Source organism: Balaenoptera ricei, chromosome 5 (genome assembly GCF_028023285.1).
Source record: "Balaenoptera ricei isolate mBalRic1 chromosome 5, mBalRic1.hap2, whole genome shotgun sequence".
Taxonomy (NCBI): Eukaryota; Metazoa; Chordata; class Mammalia; order Artiodactyla; family Balaenopteridae; genus Balaenoptera; species Balaenoptera ricei.
This window is the reverse complement of record NC_082643.1, coordinates 2886086-2905181: the sequence shown is the minus strand read 5'-3', so window position 1 is coordinate 2905181 and position 19096 is coordinate 2886086. Positions and strand designations below refer to the sequence as shown.

General features: G+C 41.2%; 1 protein-coding gene across 1 annotated transcript in view; it reads left to right on the top strand.

Moving 5' to 3' along the window:
* SPMIP2 (sperm microtubule inner protein 2) overlaps positions 1–19096 on the top strand; it is a 139660-nt gene that overhangs the window by 8861 nt on the left and 111703 nt on the right. Inside the window, exon 2 of the mRNA XM_059924322.1 lies at positions 12082–12170. Within this exon, the coding sequence (XP_059780305.1) occupies positions 12082–12170 (89 nt within the window). The remainder of the gene's footprint in view (positions 1–12081; positions 12171–19096) is intronic.

Here is a 19096-nt window from a genome sequence, read left to right as displayed (position 1 = left end):
AGGCAGCACAAGAGACAAAAGGGGCATTCGCTCCATCACAAGCGCGTCCCACCCGCCGCCCCCTTTGCTCTGTGTTAATAGTATTTCCCTGGCAGCACCCTTGTGAGGCTAACTAACAGAGCCCTTGAAAAGATAGGAAATGGTGTGTAGCTATTAATAACAGTTTATTTTCCTCCATTTAGAAGTAGTAAGCCAACACAACTCACCGTTTTTCATTGCAATTATCAAAGGACCACTTTCCACTAAAATCCTAAGTGTAGTTTTAGAGCATTTATATCATTACTGATGAAGTGGTTCTCTGGAGAACTTGGGACACGGAGTTTATAAGATTAACAATGAGCATCATTAAAACACCATAACAGAAAAGACAAGATCAAGAAATAACTACAAAGGAGGGTTGGGGAACATTGGGAAAATATTCCCCAAGGAGAGGATGGGCAAGGGAGACATCCAAATCCAAGTTGTCCTCAGTCTACCATCTGCTGTTTTTACTCTTGAAATGGATACTTGTGAATTCACTTGGAATTTACAAGAAAATATTCCTAGGGAACCACCTTTAAATATGGTGGTTAGGTCTCTAGCAGGCCTTGTGAAACCACTAACCCCCATGTAGCTGCACCAAAGAACACTACTTCCCTGCTGTTGCTGAGGGCTAAATAGCGACATTCCAACCTGCTACGAGGATGCTGGAATATCTCCCAAGCTGCCAACCCCATAACCCCCCCAAAGTAGTTTCCTCCAGTCTCCTCTCCTACTGGGCCAACAAAGAAGAAGAAGTCTTGGGAATTGCCTGTCGGTCCAGTGGTTAGGACTTGATGCTTTCACTACAGGGGCCCGGGTTTGATCCCTGGTCGGGGAACTAAGCTCCTGCATGCCACGTGGTGTGACCACATTTAAAAAAAAAAAGAATTCTTTCCCTCATGATGACAAAAGAAGAAAGAATTCTCAGGCAGCCAATGTTAACAGGAAGGGGTAGTGACTGACATTTTAGGGATGTTCAAAGTTTGTTTTCAGGGCTTGGGAAAGGCCCACACCAGGGACTTGCTTCATTTTCTTTTACAATAAGCGTGTCATTGCTGCCCTATGTTTGGTTGAGTTTATGGAAATAGCTGCGTTGCTTGTTGATCGTGAGGGGTGGGCACATCATAGCATCTATAAATCCCAGGCTACCCCTCCGCCCCGCCCTCTGTCCTCCGCAGAGCCTCAAGGGGAAGGTCACCCTGGACCACTTGAACTGAGGTGCCAGAAACCACAGAAAGGTCCTACCAGCCACCTCACAAGATTCTCTGATGACACAGCCTAGCACAATTACCTCCTTTACAGTATTCCAACAACAACCGAAGTCAGAAATAACTCGGACATAACGCTAAACAAAAAAAAAGGAAGCCTCAAAAGCTTTTCTTTTTTTCCCCTCAAAACATTAGCATGCAAATGAGTTAGCTAGTAGTCACTAATAGCTTTTTCCCTGCAAAATTATTGGCTAATTATACCAATTATTACATTCTCAGCCTATCAGGCCATGCTTTGTTCATCCAGAGACAAAAACGTTCCCTGGAACCGATCCACAGGGCAACAGATGAAGTCTGTTCTGGTGGTTCTTTCCTGCCAGGCGTACTCATGACCAGTGCTGACCACGGAGGCCTGGCCTCGGTCCACGGTGAATGGTTGTGGCTCATCATTCAGGGTGGTTCAGAGATGAGTCCTCACTTGGCAACTCTCCCTTCTGAAACATCCATAAAAAGGAGCCATGGCCACATAAACGTGGACTCTCTGACACACAGAAGGATCGCCCTTATCTCTCAGGATACTGGAAACCCTGATGACATGGGTGTGGACACGTTTAAATGATGGCGCATCCTTCCCTATGCACTGTACAACATTACATACAGCCATACGGAGGACAATCTAACCAGACTTACGTATGAAGAAGCTAAGAAATGTCTACAAAGTTAGCAAAATGCTCACACATCTATCATTTGGTTGATATTAATAATGTCCAGGCATTAAAACTTAATCCCCATTCAGAGAAGTTTATTCCATATAGATCAAAGCTTAGTGAACTATTAAAGCTTTTTTAAACATAAGTTTAGGGTGGAATTGTCAAGACTGTACCAGACAATATGATGGGGCTATTAGAGTGAATCTCAAAAAAATAACTTAAGACATATTTACATTTTATCATTTGCCAGTGTCTATATTATTTTAGAATCAGTTAAATACTTGATGACTATTGATGTTCATTATGCCCAAAGTTTTCCTGACTCCTCTATATTCACTGTATTATAAGTGTAGTCATCATTACATTGTGGTTTTAAACCGTTCGATAGCGCAACACACTGTAGATTTTTACCTCTGATTTTCTTCCTCTCTCACAGTTTTGGTACAAATGTTCTGTTTATGGTTGGGCATGGTAATTCAGGTTTGAGGCAGGTTGTAACAAGAACCATCTGTCCTTTTCCCCCATCTGAGTCCTTCTGTCATGATTAATTGTTGTTACCGAAAAAAAGTACCACCTCTTTGCTGGAGTTTTGCAAGAGGCTGCAGCCACTGCCTCTCTTTAGAGTAATGGAGCTTAAAATATGACATGCTTTGTTCCCTGTGGCTTTAAACACCCAGTCTCTGCTATCGTGCTTCCCAAGGCTTCCAGTAGATTGAGAGAGACGAGAGACGGGTGGAAACCACTCTTGGTAACGTCAGAAAATAACAAGATGGAGACAAAATTGAAATCGTTACTCAAGAATGTTCCACTTTGTATTAAGCATTTTGGGTGTTTGCCTCGTAGGGAATAAAAAACAACTGAAGAAAGTAATATACATATCATGTTCACAGTGACGCAAACGAGCTCCTAAAGAGGATGAAAAATGCTGATATGAAATGCAGCATGGTATATCAAGGTTTGGTAGAAGTTAAGTTAAAAACACAAATCCACGTTTCCTAAAGACCTCTGTTGTTGCTTAATTTCAAAAGCATCTGAAGAGAAAGAGAAAAGGGCCAGAGCCAGGATTTAATTTTTAGTGGAAGGAAGTGCACTCCGGGAGGGACCAATGTGGGAGGGAACCAAGGAAGAGAAAGGTCTGCTCAGAGGTGGTGCATCAGTAGCCCTGCACAGGTGGCTCCCACTGCAGTTCGAGCGGTAGAGTACTGAGTTGTGGTACAAATTCTCAGAAACGCTGCCCGTTTCCTAATCCACCCAGCATTTATCCAACCAGGACTGGATATAGAGAAGGGGGAAGAAGATGCAAAAGGGATGGAGGATGTTGCTTTTGTGTTTAGTCGTCAAGGAACTTTAAACAAGTTGGGAAACAGACATGAAACCCAGGACAGCCGTCTCAGCCCCTAGTGATGTGCTTTGCTGGACCACAAGGCTCCCTTCCTCTTTCCCAGAAATCCCCTTCCCTTAGTCTGCCCATTTTTCTGAAGTCCTCCGTTAGAGCCATCGTTCCTACTCAGGCTTTCTATGTAGGAAAAGATGTGGAACACACACACACACTGAATCCCTATAAAGCCCCTCTTACAATATAAATATATTACTTACAAGGGCTCATACAGTTCCAAACATCTCAGTCTTGGTATAATGCCAAACAAGGTTCTCAGGAAATGAGACACAAGACGTGAAACAAAAATATAGGTAAAGAAGGAAAACCAGAATGGTCCAGAATAAGATGTGGGAAGTCGCCAGGGGGAGTTATGAGATTGATAAAGTGAGTTCAAACTACAGGTCCAGTATACAGGGGCGTTTCAGTGCCAATGTGATAAAGCTGGACTTTGGCTTATGAAGGGTGAAAAGGCAAAGGAGGCAATTACCAAGAAGAGAGTGTTCTTAACCTGGCAGTCACCTTCAGACTGGATCAGAAGAGGCGGAGACTGGGTCAGAAGAGGTGGAGACTGGGTCAGAAGAGGTGGAGACTAGATCAGAAGAGGCAGAGACTGGGTCAGAAGAGGTGGAGACTGGGTCAGAAGAGGCGGAGACTAGATCAGAAGAGGCGGAGACTGGGTCAGAAGAGGCGGAGACTGGGTCAGAAGAGGCGGAGACTGGGATTAGAGAGGTCAATGAGGGGGCTGTTGACTTCTTCAGGAACAGAGAGACAAAAATACCTGAATTAAGTGATGTTACATAAGAATAAATTAATATTTTGAATAAATGTAATATGCTGCAGGGACAGATTGGATATGAGAATTGAGGTTTCCCCTTGGGCAGTGATTCCCAAGTTTTAATGTTAGGTATCTGTAAACTGGTGATGGTGTTGAAAGATACAGGACACTGGAAGAGATACCTAATTTGGTCAGTGGTGGCAGCATGGAGAGATGTTACCTTCCTTTCTAATTACTTTTTTTTCCCACTTTTGTTGAGATGTAATTGATATACAGCACTGTATAAGTTTAAGGTATACAGCATAACGACTTGATTTACATAGATTGTAAAGTGATTCCCACAGTAACTTTACTTAACATCCATCATCTCATATAGATACAAAAGAAAAAAGAAAAAAAAAAGTTCTTTCCCTGTGATGGGAACTCTTCACATCTACTCCTAAAAACTTTCATATGTAACACACAGCAGTGTTAATTACAGCGATCATGCTGTACGTTACATCCCCGGGACTTATGTATCTCATAACAGGAAGTTTGTCCCTTTTGACACCTTCATCTAATTCCCCCTCCCTCTTCCCTCCACCTCTGGTAACCACACATCTCATCTCTTTTTCTGTGAGTCAGTTGTTTTCTTGTTGCGTTTTTTAGATTCCACATATCAGTTAGATCATGCAGTATTTGTCTTTTTCTGGCGAATGTTACTTTAAACACTTTTAGTCACATAAGCAGCTGGACATTTCCTGTTGCCTTAGGACCCAGGACTGAGTTTTCAGTGAGATATGGAGCAAAAGAAACATGAATCTGCAAGTCACAGAGATTTGAAGCCTTGAGAGTAAATGACCAGGAAGAGCAGAGAGCCGAGGACAAGTTTCCTGGGAATGTTCATGGGAAAGGACTGAGTCATCATAACTGAGAGGAAATGGATAATCAGGGAGATGGAAGGAAAGTGGGAGCAAGAGCTCTAAGTAGGGTAAGATGATCAGTGGTATGAAAGTCTCGTCTAAAACAGTAATTTTTTTCTCACCCTAAAATGGTTGTCTCCGAAATATAGAATTCTGACAGATGCTCTCTTAATACTTTGAAGTTATTCCACTTTCTTTGTCTTCCATTGTTACTGTTAAGAAGTCCTGTGTCATTCTATCCATCATTTCTTTGTGGGTAATTTGTCTTTTTCTCTGATTTCTTTTAAACTATTCTCTTTGTTTTTATTCTGAAACTTCACTAAAATATATTTTTACTTATACTGCTTAGGACTCACTGTGAATTGTGAATCTGAGGATTATGTCTTTAGCAATTCTAAAAGTTTTTCAGATATTATCTCTTTAAATATTACATGTCTCCCATTCTCTTGATTCTCTCTTTTAAGAGATGCAAATGTTTTCTAAGGTGATTTTGAGTTAGGCCTTATTATTTTCCTCTTCATCCCACTTTCTGTCTCTTCATCTCTGCACGTTAGAATGTGGGTCATTTCCTCAGACCTAACTTAGAGTTTACCAAGTCTCAGTTCTGGTCTTTTAACTTTCCCATTGGTATTTCATTTCAATTCCTTTTGTTTTTCATATTTATAGAGGCTGTATTTAATTATTTCTTTCCCATCTATATGTTGGATTTTCATAGACTCTTATTATTTTCTATTTTAGAGTCTTTCTTTTATGCTCTTAATCACATTATGTCTATTTTTTGTCCTATTTAATAGTTCTGTGTTAGCTGATGGTCTTAGGAAACTGAATCCTTTTACTTGTTGTGTCTGCTGACTCTCAAACTTGGTGAGCTCTTTCCTTGTGTGCACTGTATTCAGGAACCTGTGTTCACCTTCAGAAGGGGAATCCCTCACATCCCAAGCGAACAAGCTGTCCCTTCTGAATAGCTTTATGTTTGTTTCTTCCAGGAGCCTTAGGTGGCCCTGTCCAGTGGAACCTATCACTGGACAGGACCAATTTTTACATCAATTTTTCAACTTACAGATACTCGACCCAGGCAGCTGGTATATTGGCATTCAACAAACTACCATCTCTTTTTGTAAATAAAGTTTTATTGAAATGCACACATGCCCATTTGTTGACATATTGTCAACAGCAGCTTTTCTTCTCCAGGGGCAGAGTTGAAGAGCTGCAGCAGAGACTGTATGGCCCACAAGTTGATAATTTACTATCTGGCCCTGTACAGAGAATGTTTGTCAACCTCTGGTATAAATTCAAATCCTAAACCAGAGTAAGAGCAGGTAGAAGGTTACAGAGTCTCAGGGGAGAGACTAATTTTTTCCACTTAGAGTCCAAGCTGACGAGTTTCTTTGTTCACTCCATGTGCTAGCTGGGAGGTTGCCTTTGTTTTTATTTTTATAGTCCATACTTGCACTAAGAACATAGCTTTTTAAGGTCCTGAACTCATGCAGATTTATTGATTCTAACTCTCTATCTTGCATGAGTCTAGAGCCTAAGGCCTCATATCCTGAGGACATTTAAATCCAAATTCCTAGATCCGGGACAGCACATTTTTTCTGCCACACCAACACCCCTCCACAGCACTGCTCCACTCACAACTCCTATCCTAACTGCTCAGCTTTGACTCCTGCAGATATTACTTATAGCTCAGCTCTGTATTAGGTTTTTTTTTTTTCAGCAGTTATGGGTGTTTTATAGCAAGATATTTCTCAAGTTATATAACAGGTCATATTTCTGAGAAATAAAAGTTGTGTAAAATGTAACTGGAATCTTGGAGGACTGAAAAATTTAAAACTTTACTAAAAAATTTAGAATATTGAATAAGACTATTTATATGGAATCATAAAGGTGAAAGCCATTTAGGAAAAGTGAGAAAGAAGTGAGCAATGAGGTATGCACTTTGCCGCAATGATTGGAGGCCACATGGCAGAGGGGACCCTGATATCAGACTTGCCCCAATTTGAATCCTACCCATGTAACCCTTAGAAAAGTTATTTAACTTCTCATAACCTCACTTTCTTTATCTGTAAAATCAGGATAATAAAGTCTAACATATAGCAAAATATCAATATATGACCCTTGCAATTAATGTGAGTGCATTACAAAGTCTTTAGAATATTAGTCACTCTTCAGAATACCCCTCTCCGGCTTCAAAGGAAAGAAAGAACCATGTGGCATATATAACAGCAAGTATTTCTAGCTGAATTTAGCCACTGTCATTTCCATGGCAACTACCTTACTCTGAGAAGAGGGGCAAAATACATAAAAATGCTATCAAAGATTTATAGTCACTTATTTTGGGTGAGCTTCATAATTCTCAGGGCTCTGAGGGAAGGCATTATCTCAAACGTGGTAATAAAAACTTATAGTTATCAATTCTTTCCCTTGGAAACCTATTTAGTAGTTTCCAATTGTTTAACAATCTAGCCTCATTTTTAAAGAATTAATTATTTATTTTTGGCTGTGTTGGATCTTTGTTGCTGCGCATGGGCTTTCTCTAGTTGCGGCGAGCGGGGGCTACTCTTTGTTGCAGCGTACAGGCTTCTCACTGCGGTGGTTTCTCTCGTTGTGGAGCACGGGCTCTAGGCGCACAGGCTTCAGTAGTTGTGGCTCGTGGGCTCAGTAGTTGTGGTTCGCAAGCCCTAGAGCACAGGCTCAGTAGTTGTGGCACACGGGCTTCGTTGCTCCTCGGCATGTGGGATCTTCCCGGACCGGGTCTCAAACCCATGTCCCCTGCATTGGCAGGCGGATTCTTAACCACTGTGCCACCAGGGAAGTCCCTGGCCTCATCTTTTAATCATGCCTATGCAACTGTCTTAGAAGGGTCTCAGATTGGTGTAACTAATCTGTCTGAGTCTACTCATTAGGTGGGCAACGGGAAGGGGAAAATTAGCCAGAAAATACAGGGTGAGGACAGAGGAGACGTTAGGGCTTGAGAAAGGAAGGCAGGATGTTGGTTCAGACCGTGGTGGTTGGGAAGTGTGGTCCAGCCTAGAAGGAGCAGCATGGGGGGGAGGGAGAAGAGGAGACCCTTTGTTGTGTGCACAATGCAGTTCAGTGCTATTCTGATCATACAAGGGGTGTAGAGCCAGGGTGCACGCCTTGTTTGCATCTTATTTATCCAGATGTAGCATTTTTCTCTCACTAAAGAAAGCAGTGACTCATTTCTCCAATAAAATCTTTAGATCATCTTTGTTTTCAGGCAATCTTTTCTGATACGATTTTTCGTGGTCTGATGCAACTCACAGAAGACAACACAAATCATTTTCCCAAATGACTTTTCTCTATCTTGCAGTAATTTAATCAATCAATAGCTTTATTTTTTAAACCTTAGACTTGTTTTCAGTTAGGACCTATTCAATTATAATGAATACAAGGATACAAATCCCCTTTGGTTATATATTTTGTCATTTCTAAACACATAATTAACATGGTATAATTTCACTTCCAACCATGCCAGGAGAAACAGGAAGGCAATATAGTGCTTGAATACTTTGTCTATAAAATACAAATACCCTCAATCATTATGAAGCTTTTGTTCTGTAGAGAAAAATGCCTTTCAAGAAATGGACTACATGAATAAATTCATTAAGAATATCAATTTTATTTACTATGAAAAGATATTCTTCCTCATGGTAGGAAATGTAGGTTATGATGAACTTATCCAGAAACATCCAAGACATCTACTCAGAGGTAGAGAGTAGATTCCACCCACGTCACCCCCCTCTTTAAAACAGGTGCTGCAGCTGGGTCTGTACTCAATGTCAGACACTCAAAATCAGCTCTGTTTGCTACAGACTGAATGCTTGTGCACCCTCACCCCAATTCGTATGTTGAAACCCAACCCCCAATTCGAGAGTGTTAGGAGGAGGAGCCTTTGGGAGGTGATTAGGTCTTGAGGGTGGAGCCCTCAAGAATGGGATTAGCACCCTTATAAGAGAAGATGACCATCTATAAACCAGGAAGCAGGCCCTCCTCAGAAACTCAATCTGCCAACTGATCTTGGGCTTCACGGCCTCCAGAATGGTGAGTAATAAGTGTCTATTGTTGATAAGCCATGCAGTCTACGGTGTTTTGTTATCATGACCTGAAAAGATTAAGACAGAGTTCTAAAAGGAAATCTGCTTAGTGAGGAAGCAGCAAGACACCTTTGTCAAATGTCTCAGCACTCTGTACTGGAGAGCAGGTAAGTGCAGGGGTGGCCTCCGTTTACATGAGCAGGTATAAACTGAAACACTCTCAAAGGGCCCCTGACCAAATACACCTTCCCAAGAAGGTAAAGTTCTTATTGCAAATAACTGCATGCATTATTAATGCAAAGATATAGAACCAAATAGGAAACACCATGTTGTGTTACATTAATGTAATTTGAGAGGTAATCAATGCTTCCTTTTATACCCTCGGTACAGATGTGTATCCCTTCCATGTGTAGAACTTGATTTGAAAAATCTATACAACTTCACAGATGAAAGAGAGTTATCTCAATGGAATTAGACTAAGACATTTTAATGAAAAGAGCTTTAAAGCAATATACATGTCTAAACATTTAATGTAGTTTTCATAAACTTGGGGGTAGTTTAATTTTTTCAATATGACTAAAATAACAGAATTTGGGGGAGGAATCCCTAAACATTATAAATGTTAGAGAAAAGGTTAACGTTGTTTTTAAAACAATCCTGCCAGTAACCATTTTTGAGTAAGATAAGAGGGAAACTATTCATCTGTGTTTCAAACAAGAAACAGTGAAGAATTTCAAGAAGATCGCTGACACCAGAAGTAGAATTTTCCTTAGTAATTATTTTCTAGCTTACTTTTGTCATTTTTCTGATTAAAATAGAAGAGGTAATGGAGGAATTTCTTTTAAACACTAAGTGAGCATGGAGATAGAATAGCAGTGAAGCTACTTTTGTGTCCATAGGAGTTTCTGTTTTTGAAGACAATTTACTTGAAATGTTTTAAAATGTTCTAATACACTCTTCTGTTTCCACATGGTCTTTGTGCCTTGGCAAAATTTGAAGGATGCGAACCCTTGACACATTAAGCATCAATCACTCTCTTCTAACCATTTCTCAAACCCATTGTGTTGATTTGTAAATATTCATTGTTCATCTTGGTATTCCTTATTTATTCACCAACTCTTATTAATAATACACAGTCATAAATGACAAATATCCAAGTTAACACTCTTAGGGCTGTCTTTTGACATTATCCCTGTAAGCACCTAAGTAAACACATAATAGCTAAAGCTTAAGGAATCAACTTCAATGAAAAAAGGCAAGGAAAATGCCACCCTCCTAAAGACAAGTTTATTTATTTTTAGAGTACAATGAAGCTGAATAGCTACTGAGTCAGCCCAGCTTTCAGGCTGTAAACTTCTTATTTTTTCTCAGTACCTTCCCTTTCGTTGATCTTTAAAACAAAAGCATTGAAACTTGGCTTTGCAAAGCTACCCTCACATCTTATGCTGCAATTTTCTTTGTGGGGTTGAGTCATAAATAGGTAAACTTAAACCAAATGGTAATTCTTCCTACATTTTTGTCAACTTTTGGGGGAACAGACTATTTAAAATGCAGTCGGTCTGAATGAACTGAACATAAATGGATCAATTACAGATGGTGAATCAGTTTTCAAGACTAGTCAAGACAGTGACCTGAGGTACCAGAGTTCACCGGGGAGAAGTTAAAGGAGAGGGTAGTGGGGGAAAGGGGTTCGGGAAAAAGGCACCAGGCCTGAGTTTGAGTCTCAGTTCATCTGAATGTCGATTTCCTTGCCTAAAAAGGGGGATAGTTAAATCTTTTATGCGTGTATAAATACCCTGTGTATCATAATGACTAGCATGGAATAGGTGTTTTAAAATAGTGGCTAATGCGCTATGGAAAACAGTATGGGGTTTCCTTAAAAAATTAAAAATAGAGCTACCATATGATCCAGCAATCCCACTCCTGGACATATATCCAGAAGAGAGGAAAATTCTAACTGGAAAAGATACGTGCACCCCAATGGTCATAGCAGCACTATTTACAATAGCCAGGACATGGAAGCAATCGGCAGATGAATGGATAAAGAAGATATGGTCTATAGATATGTGTACACACGATGGAATATTACTCAGCCATAAAAAAGAATGAAATAATGCCATTTGTGGCAACATGGATGGAGCTGGAGACTATCATACTAAGTGAAGTAAGCCAGACAGAGACAAATATCATATGATATCACTTATATGTGGAATCTAAAAAAAAAAAAAATACAAATGAACTTATTTACAAAATAGAAATAGACTCACAGACGTTTGGGATTAACATATACACACCGCAATGTATAAAACAGGTAACTAACAAGGACCTACTGTGTAGCACAGGGAACTGTATTCAATACCTTAGCCTATAATGGAAAAGAATCAGAAAAATATATATGTATGTATAACTGAATCACTTTGCTGTACACCTGAAACTAACACAATATTGTGAATCAACTATACTTCAATTTTTAAAAAAAAACAGTGACATATTATTAATAAGAAAAAATATAACAATTTAAATTGCTTTTGCCACTAAAGCCAATTATCTTAAGTTTCAAATCCATGTAACCCATGCTTTCTAAGCCAGAGCAGCCTGGCAGGGGACGATCAAGGGATAACTGCTTCAAGGGTAATAAAATAGCATCCTGTTTGCCGCTCCTCGCACTGCGGTCACCGCGCCTGTTTGTCTGCTCCGGCGGGACCGCTGGGTGGCCCCGTCTCCCCTTGGCAGGCAGCTGTGGTCCTGCTCTCTGCACGTACACCTGTGTGGGTGCCGCCCCGGCGCCCCTGCTGATGTGTGCTGTGCGTCCCCGCTGTTGCCGGGCTCTCTGATCATGCCAGCCTCTGTGCCACCGCACGTCTGCTGACGTTGGGTCCCTGCTCTCCGCGCTGCCACGCTCCCCCCGTCAGTCATGAGACAGCCGGCATTTCCCAGAGGGAAGGCCTCCGTTTCCATGGGGCTCCTGGTGTTTGGGCTCAGTCTTCTAAGCGTTCAGTTCTCTTACAAGCCTGTCGTCCTGTTCAAAGGATTCATGGAGGACCCACATCTCTCCCTGCCCAGCACGAACGAGCGTCTCGGGATCCAGCCTCGGGCCAGCCGTGTCCCCAGTGTCAGGGTGAGGCAAGTCGGGCCTGAGGGTCTGGAGGGGAAGGGGCAGAGCGGCTCGGGCCTGGGGCTTGGGCGGTGGTGGGATCCGCCCAGCAGAGGCCAAACTCCCCGGCCCTGCCTTCGGTCTGCGGTTTTCCGGCGGTATGCCTTTCCCCCCAGCTTGTCCTGTGTTGTCGGTACTCAGATGCGTTACATGTACTTAATACTACTCCACGAGGGGAACTTTGGGAGTGGGATTTACATCCGGTCAAGGCATCTCACAGCTAAGGCTTATGTTAGCTGGTTTGCTTTGCGCGGGATTTAACCGCAGGATAACCTGCAGCTCTCTGGCCGCCCCAAAGTCCCTCAGGTTTGGAACTGTTAACTGCCCCGTCCAGACACAACTATTCAGAAAATGCTTGTCTTCCTGGTCTACGTTTTCTTAGCCGCTATTCCTTGTTCAAGCTGCCATTGTTGTTCATTGTTTTCCCCCAATGTCTGGGGCATAATCTCTTCCCTGTTTGGGGCCTGGCTCTAAACCCTGGGCTTTTGGTTCTGGCTCTGTCCCTCTCTGTCCCGCCCTGACACTGGACTTCTCCCTAAAGGTCCAACCCAAGTCCATTTCCCTATCTGACTTGGCTGGCAACGTTGGAAATCTGTGTCAATCCCTCTGATGGCAACTTCGGAACATACTCGATTCCTCCTGGAAATTAGCTTGGCCCGCCCGGGGCCTGGCGCCCTGTGCAACAGTCAGGCCTGGCAGGGTTCACTGTGCCGTGCCCTGCACGCCTGGGGGGGGCCCCTGAACCCCGCCTTAGTTCTGCACGGGCCTCGAAACGACTGCAGAGGATGCTCTCGCTGGGCCCCTGTGCTGCCTCTCGTGCCAAAGGCTGAGGTCGGCCCCTACGGTCAGGCACCTGCGCACCTCCCGTGGGGAGGGACGCGGCCCCTCCGGTCGCCACCCCGTCTTCTGCAGGCCGTCAGCTCTGTCTCCTCAGTGAACCCTGCGACGGCCGCCCCTCCCAGCTCGGACGTTATCTCCCCACGGACGCCTTCACAAAACTCATCTGCCTTTTCAAATCAACTCTTATCAACCTTCACCGTTTGATTTGACCCCATGTTTTATCACGCCTAGATTCACAGTCATTCTTTAGGATGTGGAGCCTCAGGAAAGCTTGCTGTCTGGGGTCTGTGGCAAAGAATAGACTTGGCCCTCAGGCTCTCAGAGGATCCCAGTGCCCAGGGAGGTGTCACCCTGTGTTGTGTATTGTGCAGACTCGTATGTGTATCTACTGGCAGCTCTCCTACCCCTGCCATTGTCTTTTCTCTTTGTTCTCCTTGTTCTGAGCTGTCCGACGATCTATGTCTACATTCATGTTACCCCCTTTCAGATCATAAACTCTCTCAGATTAGGTCTATGTTCCAGATGTATTAGGCTATACATTTGCAGCAACATGGATAGACCTAGAGATGATCATAGCAAGTGAAGTCAGTCAGACAGAGAAAGACAAATACCATATGATATCACTTACATGTGGAATCTAAAATATGACACAAATGAACTTATCTACAAAACAGAAACAGACTCACAGACACAGAGAACAGACTTGTGGTTGCCAAGGGGGAGGGGGGGTGGGGGAGGGATGGAGTGGAGTCTGGGATTAGCAGATGCAAACTATTACATATAGAATGGATAAACAACAAGGTCCTACTGTAGAGCACAGGGAACTATGTTCAGTATCCTGTGATAAACCATCATGGAAAGAATATGAAGAAGAACGTATGTATACACACACACACACACACACACACATACACACACACACGCACAATTGAATCACTTCGCTGTGTGGCAGAAATTAACACAACATTGTAAATCAACTAGACTCCAATAAAATAAATTTTAAAAAGATGTATTAAGCTATAGAGTATCCATCACAATGACATTTACACTTAGATTTTTTAAAACTACTGTATATTCATTATAATCACTATCCTAAAATCAAGTTGGGAAGGCCAATTAAAGGTATTATTAGCCATTTGTGGGTCAGTATTTTACTTTACATAAAACTATAAAGATAATGGGTAGGAGCGTGCTTTCTAAAATACTGTTCAAGTTATTCAGTCATTCCTATACCATTGTTTTTTCATAAATGTGCCAGTTAAAGTGAAAAAGTATACTATCCTCTATGTTATAATTATGCTTTTAACCAGAAATAAGCCACTCTTAGCCATGTTTTCAGTATTTTCTTTATAGCTGTTTGTTTTCTTTATCCTGTAATAGCTCTGGTTCTGCAACGATAGTCACAGAATCACATGCCTAAAAGAGAGTTTAAAGTTCTTACCCTTTTCTCTAAGTTTAGGCAGAGCTGCCCTTAAACCTATTCAGAAAGAAGAAGATATACACCGTTGAAAAAAAATGTAAAGTACATGTTTTCCTGCTTATAAATATGAGGCATACATTTTTAAAAAGAAGTTCTAAAAAATAAAAAATAAAAATAAATAAAAAGAAGTTCTATACCTTCCCTTCATTCAATACCAGGTATTTCTGGTTTAACAATATAAACAAGGATCAAAGGCAAAACAAAACAGACAGAAACTGTATTTCTTTTGCTTGTTCTTAGCATAAGAAGTGCTGATTGTGGTTTGACGACACTCTTAGCAACTAGTCTGGTTTTCTGTCCCCTTTCACCCTAGTTGCCTGTGCCTACAACCATGACATTTAGAAAATAATACCATTAGAAGATGTGCAAAACAACAAAACAAGAGTTATAAAGAAAAAAAGCCCAAGGCAATACAATGACCCTTTCCGTATTATTCTCCTATAGTTACTAATTGATATACAGATATCTTAAAAATTATAATGATATACTCAGCTTTTTCCATATAACATTACATCATAAATATTTCCATATTCTGACATGGCACTGGTATCTTTCATTTTAATATTAACACACAGTTTGCTTCAACTGAAGTAGCATCTTTTTAAAATTTATTATTTATTATTTCTGTTTTATTATTATTTTGGCTGTGCTAGGTCTTCCTTGTGGTGTGTGGGCCCTTTGTTGTGGACTTCTCTAGTTGAGGTGCGTGGACTTCTCTCTAAGTTGCAGCGCACGGGTTGAATTGCCCCTCGGCATGCGGGATCTTCGTTCCCTGACCAGGGATCGAACCCACGTCCCCTGCATTGGAAGGCAGATTCTTTACCACTGGACCACAAGGGAAGTCCCTGAAGTAGCATCTTAATCTGAGTTTCCAAAAATGAACATTTTCAGGACTAGGTCTGTAATTTCAAATTGCTTTTCTAAATGATTCTCCTAGTTTCTCTACCCTCAGCCAAGCACAAGTGCTCCAGCACTGAATGTTTCAGTGATTTTCATTTGCACTAAGTTTGGAATAGGTGTCTCTGATGTGATTAATCTTTTGGAAACCAAATAAGAGGGAGGAAGATGTCACCTCAGCTGCTGTACACATCAGATTATTTTAAAACTCAGATTAATTTCAGATTATTAGAGAATGATGTAAAATCTTCTATGAGATTATCAGTTATCAGATGTGGTAAAGGGCAGTTAAGCAATGAGAACACTACTCCTTGCCTGCTAACGGCCCCGTCTGAAACCTTTTCTCTGGAGGCCCTTTGATAAACGTAAGAACTGAACATCCTAAAGGTTGTTCTCTCTTTTCTGATTATTGTATTTCTCCCTTGTTGAAAAAACCTTCAATGGCTCCAACTGTCCATAGATAAATTCCAAATCCTGAGACCTGGTTCCGAGGCAACAGAAAGGACATAGGGACCGTGGAATCCCCAAAGGAATACAGGCCACAGACTCAGAGGACCCAGATTCAAGTCCCACCCCCGTGCTAATACTTAACTTTGCAATTTACTCATCTGCACAGTGAGAATAATAGTATCTATTTTACAAGGCTCTGTAGAAGATTAGATGAGAATTCTTTTGAAGGACGTGGGATGAAGGGCCTCCTGGACGGACGTGACTTCCTTTCTTTCTTTCCTCTCCAGTCTGGGCTCAGCCTCCTTTACCCCACCCACCGTGGATCCCCGAGCTCACCTGTTCCCTTTCTGTGTCTATACATCTGCTTTTCCTCATAGTTTCTCCATCCAATGCTTGTTCCTCAGATCTCTACAATCCTGCTTAAGACCCAGGTAGGAAGTCTTTCCAGGCTTGTCTCCCCAACTGAGATGGACTTCTCTCCTGTAACAGCATCTACCTCCCAGCGTTTATCAAGTTGCTGTGTGATGACTCTATACAGGGCTACACATGCCCCTTGGAAATGGGGCCTGTGTCTCAGACCTCGATACTTGTGTATCCCTTCATCACCTTGCACAATGCCTCGTAAATAGGTGCCTGTTTACTGTGGGCTTTATTTACTTCTATCCTGTTATACTCCATGCCTTTTTCCCCTGCCCTCCCGTCTCTGCCTTTATTCCGTATATTTCGTATGCAGGGACGTTCATCCCAATAAGCAGATGAAATGACGGATTCAAGAAAGGGAGGGGGAAAAAATACTAGCCTTGTCAAAGAGGCAGCTTTTGCACGCCTAAACCTGTCTGCTTTGGGATGGGAGCCAAACTCAGGGTGTCCAAGACGGTTCCACTTCTTTATTTATTTATTTATTTATTGAATTTCTTATTAGTCATCCATTTTATACGCATTGGTGTATCCATGTCAATCCCAATCGCCCAATTCATCCCACCACCACCATCCCCACCCCGCTTTCCCTGCTTGGTGTCCACACCTTTGTTCTCTACATCTGTGTCTCAATTTCTGCTCTGCAAACCGGTTCATCTGTACCATTTTCTAGGTTCCACATATATTTGTTAATATACGATATTTGTTTTTCTCTTTCTGACTTACTTCACTCTGTATGACAGTCTCTAGATGCATCCACGGCTCTACAAATGACCCAATTACATTCCTTTTTATGGCTGAGTAATATTCCATTGTATATATGTACCACATCTTCTTTATCCATTCGTCTCTCGATGGGCATTTAGGTTGCTTCCATGACCTGGCTATTGTAAATAGCACCACAATGAACATTGGGGGGCATGTGTCTTTTTGAATTATGGTTTTCTCTGGGTATATGCCCAGGAGTGGGATTGCTGGGTCATATGGTAATTCTATTTTTAGTTCTTTAACGAACCTCCATACTGTTCTCCATAGTGGCTGTATCAATCTACATTCCTACCAACAGTGCAAGAGGGTTCCCTTTTCTCCACACCCTCTCCAGCATTTGTTGTTTGTAGATTTTCTGATGATGCCCATTCTAACCGGTGTGAGGTGATACCTCATTGTAGTTTTGATTTGCATTTCTCTAATAATTCATGATGTTGAGCAGCTTTTCATGTGCTTCTTGGCCATCTGTATGTCTTCTTTGGAGAAATGTCTGTTTAGTCTTCTGCCCATTTTTGGATTGGGTTGTTTGTTATTTTAATATTGAGCTGCAGGAGCTGTTTATATATTTTGGAGATTAATCCTTTGATGATTCATTTGCAAATATTTTCTCCCATTCTGAGGGTTGTCTTTTCGTCTTGTTTATGGTTTCCTTTGCTATGCAAAAGCTTTGAAGTTTCATTAGGTCCCATTTGTTTATTTTTGTTTTTATTTCCATTACTCTAGGAGGTGGATCAAAAAAGATCTTGCTGTGATTTATGTCAAAGAGTGTTCTTCCTATGTTTTCCTCTAAGAGTTTGATAGTGTCTGGTCTTTCTTACATTTAGGTATCGAATCCATTTTGAGTTTATTTTTGTGTATGGTGTTAGGGAGTGTTCTAATTTCATTCTTTTACATGTAGCTGTCCAGTTTTCCCAGCACCACTTATTGAAGAGACTGTCTTTTCTCCATTGTATATCCTTGCCTCCTTTGTCATAGATTAGTTGACCATAGGTGTGTAGGTTTATCTCTGGGCTTTCTATCCTGTTCCATTGATCTATATTTCTGTTTTTGTGCCAGTACCATATTGTCTTGATTACTGTAGCTTTGTAGTATAGTCTGAAGTCAGGGACTCTGATTCCTCTAGCTCCGTTTTTTTCCCTCAAGACTTCTTTGGCTATTTGGGGTCTTTAGTGCCTCCATACAAATTTTAAGATTTTTTGTTCTAGTTCTGTAAAAAATGCCATTGGTAATATGATAGGGATTGCATTGAATCTGTAGATTGCTTTGGGTAGTAGAGTCATTTTCACAATGTTGATTCTTCCAATCCAAGAACATGGTATATCTCTCCATCTGTTTGTATCATCTTTAATTTCTTTCATCAGTGTCTTTTAGTTTTCTGCATACAGGTCTTTTGTCTCCCTAAGTAGGTTTATTCCTAGGTATTTTATTCTTTTTGTTGCAGTGGTAAATGGGAGTGTTTCCTTAATTTCTCTTTCAGATTTTTCATCATTAGTGTATAGGAATGCAAGAGATTTCTGTGCATTCATTTTGTATCCTGCAACTTTACCAGATTCTTTGATTAGCTCTAGTAGTTTTCTGGTAGCATCTTTAGGATTCTCTATGTATAGTATCACGTCATCTGCAAACAGTGACAGTTTTACTTCTTCTTTTGCAATTTGTATTCCTTTTATTTCTTTTTCTTCTTTGATTGCCGTGGCTAGGACTTCCAAAACTATGTTGAATAATAGTGGTGAGAGTGGACATCCTTGTCTTGTTCCTGATCTTAGAGGAAATGCTTTCAGTTTTTCACCATTGAGAATGATGTTTGCTGTGGGTTTGTCGTATATGGCCTTTATTATGTTGAAATAAGTTCCCTCTATGCCCACTTTCTGGAGAGTTTTTATCATAAATGGGTGTTGAATTTTGTCTAAAGCTTTTTCTGCATCTGTTGAGATGATCATATGGTTTTTATTCTTCAATTTGTTAATATGGTGTATCACATTGATTGATTTGCGTATATTGAAGAATACTTGCATCTCTGGGATAAATCCCACTTGAT